The 9,448-nt window shown below is 37.4% G+C and overlaps 1 protein-coding gene across 1 annotated transcript; it reads right to left on the reverse strand.

The window, feature by feature from the left end:
• Positions 1–1,305: 1,305 nt before the first annotated feature.
• LOC138360883 (uncharacterized) lies at positions 1,306–6,069 on the reverse strand. Its single transcript, XM_069320393.1, has 4 exons — positions 5,922–6,069; positions 4,110–4,315; positions 3,182–3,290; positions 1,306–1,919 (listed from the first exon to the last, which is right to left on the reverse strand). Exons 1-4 carry the CDS (start codon positions 6,022–6,024, stop codon positions 1,570–1,572), a joined length of 768 nt encoding a protein of 255 aa, XP_069176494.1. The 5' UTR covers positions 6,025–6,069; the 3' UTR covers positions 1,306–1,569.
• Between the last annotated feature and the right edge of the window lie 3,379 nt (positions 6,070–9,448).

The raw sequence follows: 9,448 nt of genomic DNA on the forward strand, positions 1-9,448 counted from the left end.
CCCCAGAGTTAAACTTGTATAAATAAATAAATAAATAAATAAATATGTTTATTCAGGTAAGGTACATACATACAAGTAATGTTACATTAATGGATCGATATATAGATAGAGCTAGTACATACAATGCCTAAAGCCACTATTACGCAACGCGTTTCGGGCAGGAAAAACATTAATATCTAGAACTTAATACTAATTGAGCATAAAGAATAAAATGTGTTGAGAACAAATACAAATAAAGATAAAAAAAAAGAGGGAACATGACTGAAAAAGCAGCACAAATACAATAGGTTGACAAACAGTGTTGATTAAAAAAAAAAAAAAATAACAGACATGGGTTGACAATAGAGGGGTAAGGTAGGTTAGTGAATTTATTAGGTAGTGTTTAGTTTTTATCTTAAACTGGTTGAGAGAGGTACAGTCTTTAACATGGTTGGGAAGATCATTCCACATTCTGGGTCCCTTGATTTGTAGAGCATTTCTAGTTTGATTAAGTCGTATTCTTGGAATATCAAAACTGTATTTTTTTCTGGTGTGGTGCTCATGGGTTCTGTTACAACCTTCAATGAAGCTTTTGAGCTTATATGTATGTATTTGTAATGTATGTACGTAAACAATGTATTTATTATCATTTATCAATTCTGATAGAAATTACCTACTTAAAATTATCTGTTAGATTAAGGACCTGCCTGAAACGCTGCGCATACTAGTGGCTTTACAAGATTGTAAATACTGTACTATTCAATGTATTCTCACAACCCCAATGTACCTACTTGTATATATATAAATAAAATAAAATAAAATATTGTGATGGGTCAGTAGCTAGGGATGGGAAGGCAGGATGCAGTATGCCAAACTGAATTCGTGCGCCCCTTGAGGGACTTGAAGTAGAGGGATAGGGATCACAGGATAAGTATGGGTTGCACAAACTACTGGTAACAGGATGAGTATGGGTTGCACAATTAATTACTACAAAGTGGTTGAGTATGGGGTGCACGTAAATGAAGACTCCCAAGAAGCAAATCAGAGATCAGCCCAAGCTTCATCTTGAGGCAAAGCTCAATGCCTTAAGCCATATTGATGCTCTGTCCACAGAGCATTCTCTCTCTCAAATCATAATAGTACACTAATGGTTCCCTACACCACCCCTCAGGTGCAGCTGCAGCAGGCTTGGGTGACATGATGACTATGGGGTGCACAATAAACTAACACTCACAGAATGAGTATGGGCTGCACAATAAGCTACCTCTCACAAGATTAGTAATAAAGAAACATTAATTTTTTGGGTAGGGTGACTGAAACTCATCCTGGGGTAAAAATGTTTATTTAAATTTATTATAGTTAAATGAATTTAGTAAATTATTCCATATATTGTATTATAAGTGAATTGACACTAAACTATAAATGATACTAATAAGGTTTTAAAAATGAAAAACAGTAAAAATCCTTCATGTAAGATATGGAAGTTGAAAAGTAAATTAACTGTAAACTAAATTATAAACTGTAGACATAATATAAAGTATTATAAGTAAAATACCTATAAACTACCAAATAATGTGTAAGGAACCATTTCTATTGTTTGTCCTTTTTTACCTGTTTCCTCAGGTATTTTAAAATTCCCATTCCGTTGTTACTACACTGTTTTCCTGGTGTAGTTCCCTGTGGTTCAAATTTTACTACTTGTACTTCTTGCTGTTTCTGAAGGATTGCTAATGGTAGCCCTTGTTGCACCGGCGGAACTTTTTGTAAATGTTCCACCTGCGGAACTTTTTGTAATTGTTGAATTTCTTGCACCTGCGGTACCTTTTGGACTTTATGCACCTGCTGCACTTGTAGCTCGTCAGGATTTTTTTCCAGGGCATTATCGCTATCACCTTCTGATCCTAATGTAAGTTTATCTGCATCAAGCTTCCTTGTGCGTGCTGGAATAAAAAATAAAAATAAAAAATAAAAAATTTTGAAATGGAAGATCCTGTGTAACAAATTTAATCAGTTACTATGATCGAGCCGCAGAAATTTTACAGGAAAGATATGGTTGGGTTGACTGCATCTATCTGGACCTAAAAGAGGCATTCAATAGAATTCCACATAAGAGTTTGTTCTGGAAACTGGAACATATTGGAGGGGTGACAGGTAAGCTTCTAACATGGATTAAAAAATTTCAAACTGATAGAAAAATGAGGGCAGTAATCAGAGGCAATGTATTGGACTGGAGAAATGTCACGAGTGGAGTACCACAGGGTTTAGTTCTGGCATTCATGGATAAATAATAAATAAATTGTTCATGATTTTTTTAGACAAAAGCTAGAATATGCAGCAGTTGTATGGTGCCCATATCTTAAGAAGTACATGTACAAACTTGAAATGATACAAAGACGTCATGGGTGTCATAGGGGCACCAGCACACTGGTTTGCTAAAGGGCCCTTAATGCTGTCGAGACCTTATGGGCCCTTGGACCCATTACGTTAAGACATAGTGCTGTATTGGGCCACACACTTTTTGCCATATACATCAACGACAGAGATGATTGAATTGAAATTATATATATATATATATATATATATATATATATATATATATATATATATATATATATATATATATATATATATATATATATATACATATATATATATATATATATATATATATATATATATATATATATATATATATGTCGTACCTAATAGCCAGAACGCACTTCTCAGCCAACTATGCATGGCCCAATTTGCATAATAAGCCAAGTTTTCATGAATTAATGTTTTTTCGACTACCTAACCTACCTAACCTAACCTAACCTAACTTTTTCTGCTACCTAACCTAACCTAACCGATAGAGATAGGTTAGGTTAGGTTAGGTAGGGTTGGTTAGGTTCGGTCATATATCTACGTTAATTTTAACTCCAATAAAAAAAATTGACCTCATACGTAATGAATTGGGTAGCTTTATCATTTCATAGGAAAAAAATTAGAAAAAATATATTAATTCAGGAAAACTTGGCTTATTAGGCAAATCGGGCCTTGAATAGTAGGCTGAGAAGTGCGTTCTGGCTATTAGGTACGACATATATATATATATACATATGTATATATATATATATATATACATATGTATATATATATATATATATATGAGAGAAAATAATAGGTGGTGATATATTTATATATTATGTGAACTACTTACACAAAAAGAAGTTAGTGGTGAAGATCTTCTTGTCCTCTTCTTGTCGTGCTGGTCCTTTCTTGTAATAGATAACGATTGATTCATACCCACAGCCACGCAGATATGTTAGCTGAAAAGCAAATAATATTTAAACAATAACACTATCTGGGAAAATGCAACAAAATAAATGTTTGAAGCATAGCTGGGCATGTGCAATAGAACCCATAATAGAATCACAATACCAGAAATAAATATCTTTGATATCCCCAGAGTCAAAGTTATTCTGTGTAAATACTCTATGCAAATAAAGGGACCTTGTCTATGGAACTAACTTGCTAACAAATTTAAAAACTGTCCAACTTCTGCCATTTTAAAAAATAAAACCAAAAAGTACCTAAATTTTTTCTTGATAGTTTCCTAACTAGTGTATTAAACTCGCACTGTATCTTATGAAATCCAATGCCAGAATATATGTGCCTAAACCATACAACTTTTCCATTGTAATCATTGCTATCACCTTATATCATGATTGTTATATTGAATGCATATCTTACTATATTATACCTTGAAATATTCCTCAAATTATGCTACAATTTATATGTTGATAACCCTCAAATTTTACTTTAATGTACATAGTAATCTTTGTGATACTTTCTTACAATGTACCAGCCAATTTTTTCCATTTAAGCTTTAAATTGCCTATTTAAAATTATCTGTTAGATTAAGGACCTGCCCAAAACACTATGTGTGCTAGTGGCTTTACAAGAATGTAAAAACATCAATTCTATGTACTCTCATAATCCCAGTGTGCTATCTTGTATATAAATAAATAAACAAATAGTATGTAAGTACTGTACAGCATTATTCATGTTGATTCTATACCTTATCAAGCAAGTTCAGCATAAGAAGAATACAAATGAATACAACAGATGTAGACAAACTTCAATACCTGATTTTCAATCCTTCGTAGAACCCGGCTTGCTGTATTTCGTTCTAAAGCCTTCTTGCCTTTAAGTAGAAAACGGGCTTCCTCTTCTTTCTTCATTAATTCTCTACTGTTTCGGAAGTCACACTGGCAGAACTTGCAAACATTGCTTCGGACATGCACACATTGTTTGCAGTTTGTGCATCTCCTCAAGAATTTTCCCTGAAGACCTGAAGGAAATAGTTTCTAATAAAATACTTATATTCAAATGACCTATGCTGCAAAAATTATAAGTTAAATTGTTGTTAAAATGTACTACAGTAATTAAATATATTATTTAAATTATGAAATAATCTACATTAACACTAGTGAGAGCAATGTTAAAAATTTTAGGACTGCATCTGGAAATAACTTTAATTTTGGATGTGATTAACCATGCTGTAACTCGTATAACAAAACTGAGAGGAGTTGAATCCAACAGCCTGATTGACCAGGCTGTTAATTTCAAGCGAATACTATATTATTGGAAGAAAAAAAAATTATATATATATATATATATATATATATATATATATATATATATATATATATATATGTCGTACCTAATAGCCAGAACGCACTTCTCAGCCTACTATGCAAGGCCCGATTTGCCTAATACGCCAAGTTTTCATGAACTAATTGTTTTTCGACGACCTAACCTACCTAACCTAACCTAACCTAACTTTTTCGGCTACCTAACCTAACCTAACCTATAAAGATAGGCTAGGTTAGGTTAGGTAGGGTTGGTTAGGTTCTGTCATATATCTACGTTAATTTTAACTCCAATAAAAAAAAAATGACCTCATACATAATGAAGTGGGTAGCTTTATCATTTCATAAGAAAAAAATTAGAGAAAATATATTAATTCAGGAAAACTTGGCTCATTAGGCAAATCGGGCCTTGCATAGTAGGCTGAGAAGTGCGTTCTGGCTACTAGGTACGACATATATATATATATATATATATATATATATATATATATATATATATATAATCAATATTGTAACTTTTTTTGTGTAATGACGTTTTCAAATAAAGTTAGATAAATATACACACATACCAAAAGAATAAGGGTGGTAGGAGAAGAAAATATGAAAGTGTTCAGTGAGGATCCACAAGGTCTTCTCTGAGTACTCTTTATTTTCTTCTCCGAGGCTATGGGTCCCTACACTTGCACCAGAGGTGGTACCCCTCATATATATATATATATATATATATATATATATATATATATATATATATATATATATATATATATGTCGTACCTAGTAGCCCGAACGCACTTCTCAGCCTACTATGCAAGGCCCGATTTGCCTAATAAGCCAAGTTTTTATGAATTAATTGTTTTTCGACTACCTAACCTACCTAAGCTAACCTAACCTAACTTTTTCGGCTACCTAACCTAACCTAACCTATAAATATAGGTTAGGTTAGGTTAGGTAGGGTTGGTTAGGTTCGGCCATATATCTACGTTAATTTTAACTCCAATAAAAAAAATTGACCTCATACATAATGAAATGGGTAGCTTTATCATTTCATCAGAAAACAAATTAGAGAAAATATACTGTCAGGAAAACTTGGCTTATTATGCAAATCGGGCCTTGCATAGTAAGCCGAGTACGACGTTCTGGCTACTAGGTACAACATATATATATATATATATATATATACATACATACATACATACATACATACATACATACATACATACATACATACATACACACATACATATATATATATATATATATATGACAGTGTCAGATTCAGTTTACTACAGTTTAGTAATTCCTTACCATTTGATGTACTAGGTAGATCCATGTTTGGTGAAGTTTTATAGCTGGAGCTGGAAGATCCTGTCGAGATGACTTCTTCAAAGAGAATAGCTTCAACACACATTGTGTCTTGAGTCTACCAGTACTTGGCCTACAGTTACCAGATCTGATTTACAGAAACTAGTGAACTATGGAGATAAGATTGTTAATAATATACTTTTTTTGAGATTCATATGACTTGCAGCTTAAAAACCAACCTTATTTTAAAATAGTACACTAAAGTACATAGCAAATTGCGAAATTCGTAGTTTTTTAACTACTTTAAAGCTAAATTCTCAAGCTTTGAAAATAAGCACAATTTGCTATTTTAAGCGGAATCTGGCAACTCTGATTTAGCATGTAAACATTGACTTGCATTCACAATGTAGTTATTTATTTTTCAACAATTTAAAACGAGTTATGAAAATACACACATTGGTACATTATTGCAAAGGCACTATACTATATATATATATATATATAAATTGTTGCAAGTCGAGCAACAAATATTTTACATTGAACAACAAATGAGATTGGAAAAGCAGTATTGCCAAAATAGACCCCAGACACACCCTGTGGGTAGTAATGGACCCCCATACCGACCCTATGAGGGGTAGTGGACCCCATAATAACACTATGGGCGATAGTGGACACTATACAAACACTATGGGCGGTAGTTGACTTCATAGAGACCCTGTGGGCGGTAAGGGACCCCCTATCGACCCTGTGGGCGGCAGTGGACCCCCTATCGATCCTGTGGGCGGCAGTGGACCCCCTACCGACCCTGTGGGCGGCAGTGGACCCCTACCGAACGTGTGGGCGGCAGTGGACCCCCTACCGACCCTGTGGGCTGTAGTGGACCCCCTATCGATCCTGTGGGCGGTAGTGGACCCCCCCCATATCGACCCTGTGGGCGGCAGTGGACCCCCTATCGATCCTGTGGGCGGCAGTGGACCCCCTACCGACCCAGTGGGTGGCAGTGGACCCCCTGCCGACCCTGTGGGCGGTAGTGGACCCCTACCGACCCTGTGGACGGTAGTTGACTTCATAGCGACCCAGTGGGCGGTAGTGGACCCCATACCGACCCTGTGGGTGGCGGTGGACTCCATACCGACTCTGTGGGCGGCAGTGAACCCTATATACTAATCCTGTGGGCGATACTGTACCCTATAGTCATCCTGTGGGGGCAATGGATGCCATACATATCCAGTGGGTGTTATTGTACCCCATACTTATTCTGTGGGTGGTTGGAGCCCCATACCCATCCTGTGGGTTATAGTGGACCCCATACTCATCCTGTGGGTGGTATTGGACCCCATACCTATCCTGTGGGTGGTTGTGAGCCCATACCCATCCTGTCGGTGGTAGTGGACGCAATACACATCCAGTGGATGGTATTGGATCCCATACCCTTCCTGTGGGTGGAAGTGATCCCCATACCATTCCTGTGGGTGGATGTGACCCCCATACTCATCCTGCGGGTGTTATTGGACCCCTTACCCACCTAACAGGTGGTAGTGGACCCTAATCCTATAGTTTCCAATAATCCACACCATACCATCCTGTTTGCAGTAGTTTACCCTATATACATTCCAACATAACATCGTTTTCTGTTAGCGTTCCTACAAAACATTCTTTAAAGATTTCTAAAGCACAAACTATAGTATATAATATTGATTGGTGAAGCACTTATTCTATGTAATAATTTATTGTGCTTATTATAATTTACTAAGAACAACTAATATTTCTCAAAACAAAACTACGAGCCTTCAATAGGATGTAGCTGATCTGTAATATTATAAGAGCATGGACAATAGTAGGTGAATTTCACAACCCATGTGGGACCTGAAAACTACAATTTTCGTTATAATTGAACCAATCACGACTATTCAGCTATCTACGTTGATGGACGAGTACTGTGAGACGTAAATTGGTACGTGAGGAAGAGTTTGAGCCTTGGTAAAAAAGTTAACTGGGAATATATCACATATGTACTAAATCACATTCCACATATTGACTTTAAGCACTAGTCATATATGTACTGTCTTGTGTGAGAACGGGTTGCAGGGGGACATAGAGGAACAGGGGGACAGAGAGTGACAGGGGGACAGAGAGAGGAACAGGAGGACAGAGAGGAACAGGGGGACAGAGAGAGACGGGGGGACAGAGAGAGGGACAATGGGATAGAGAGGGACAGGGGGACAGAGAGATGGAAAGGGGGAACAAGGGGACAGGGGACAGGGGGAAAGGGATCGGGGACAGAGGACAGAAAATGTGGGCAAGAGGACAAAGTGAGGGACAGGGGGACAAAGATGGACAGGGGGACAGGAGGAAAGGGGGGAGATGTATGAGGGGGAATGTTTGCGAGAGATGGAGAAGGGGTATTTAGAACGGTACGTTAGAGAGGGGACAACTAAGGCGCATCATTGAAAAGCAAATGAGCATCATTGCAATAGCAGGAGCCACGCACATCTTCAGCCTGCGTTGTTGAGACATTGTCAATTAAGCGGTGTCCAATAACAGTATCTTCGGTATTTAAGCGATACCTTTAAAAATACTGGAAATATTGAAAGATATTAATCCAGATATTAATCCCCTTGTGCAACGCACACAAGAGGCAACAGCTTCTAGCTCTACAAGCGGCAATATAAAATAGAGAATAGGCGATTGTTTTCACTCATAGTGTAATAAACCCACGGACCCACCCACCCGCTGAAGCCGTAAATACCAAGACATTACTTCCGTTTAAAATTAAGCCGGAATAATCCTCAGGTATGTGGAGGATGTGGGAGGCCTTTGATCAACCGCCGACTTCCTGCCCCCGTCGACGGGGCCATCAGCCCTCAGTGTGCCCTCAGCCAAATTTATGTGAAACATGTATGTGTGAGTATTAAATATTTCAATTTATTATTTCCAAGATTTAGCTGTTAGCTCTTGGACCCCGCCTTTCTAAGCGTCGGTTGTCTAATGTACCGACTCTCGCCCTCTTTTCCTCCATCATATCTAAACAACATATATTTTTATCTAACACACACACACATCCCCAAGATGCAGCCTTTAGCAGCTTCCTGACTTTCAGGTTCCTATTTACTGCAAGGTGAATAGAGGCATTAGTGTGTGTATGTTTGTGTCTGTGTGTGTGTGTGTGCGTGTGTACGTGTGTGTGTGCGTTTGTGTGTTTGTGTGTATACTCACCTAGTTGTGGTTGCGGGGGTTGAGCTCTGGCTCTTTGGTCCCACCTCTCAACTGGCAATCAACTGATGTACAGATTCCTGAGCCTACTGGGCTCTATCATATCTGCATTTGAAACTGTGTATGGAGTCAGCCTCCACCACATCACTGCCTAATGCATTCCATCTATTAACTACTCTGACACTGAAAAAGTTCTTTCTAACATCCCAGTGGCTCATTTGGGTATTAAGTTTCTACCTGTGTCCCCTTGTTCGCCTACCACCCGTGTTAAACAGTTTATCTTTATGTACCCTATCAATTGCTCTGAGAATTTTGTA

The sequence above is a fragment of the Procambarus clarkii genome, unplaced genomic scaffold (genome assembly GCF_040958095.1).
Source record: "Procambarus clarkii isolate CNS0578487 unplaced genomic scaffold, FALCON_Pclarkii_2.0 HiC_scaffold_127, whole genome shotgun sequence".
NCBI lineage: Eukaryota > Metazoa > Arthropoda > Malacostraca > Decapoda > Cambaridae > Procambarus > Procambarus clarkii.

Bases quoted from the DNA above. Each gene is read 5' to 3' on its own strand.
- LOC138360883 (XM_069320393.1), bottom strand. From the start codon at position 6,024: ATGTGTGTTGAAGCTATTCTCTTTGAAGAAGTCATCTCGACAGGATCT. The intron at 4,316-5,921 runs GTAAGGAATTAC...TATTTCCTTCAG, and splicing joins TCTACCTAGTACATCAAATG to GTCTTCAGGGAAAATTCTTG. The intron at 3,291-4,109 runs GTATTGAAGTTT...TTTGCTTTTCAG, and splicing joins TACGAAGGATTGAAAATCAG to CTAACATATCTGCGTGGCTG.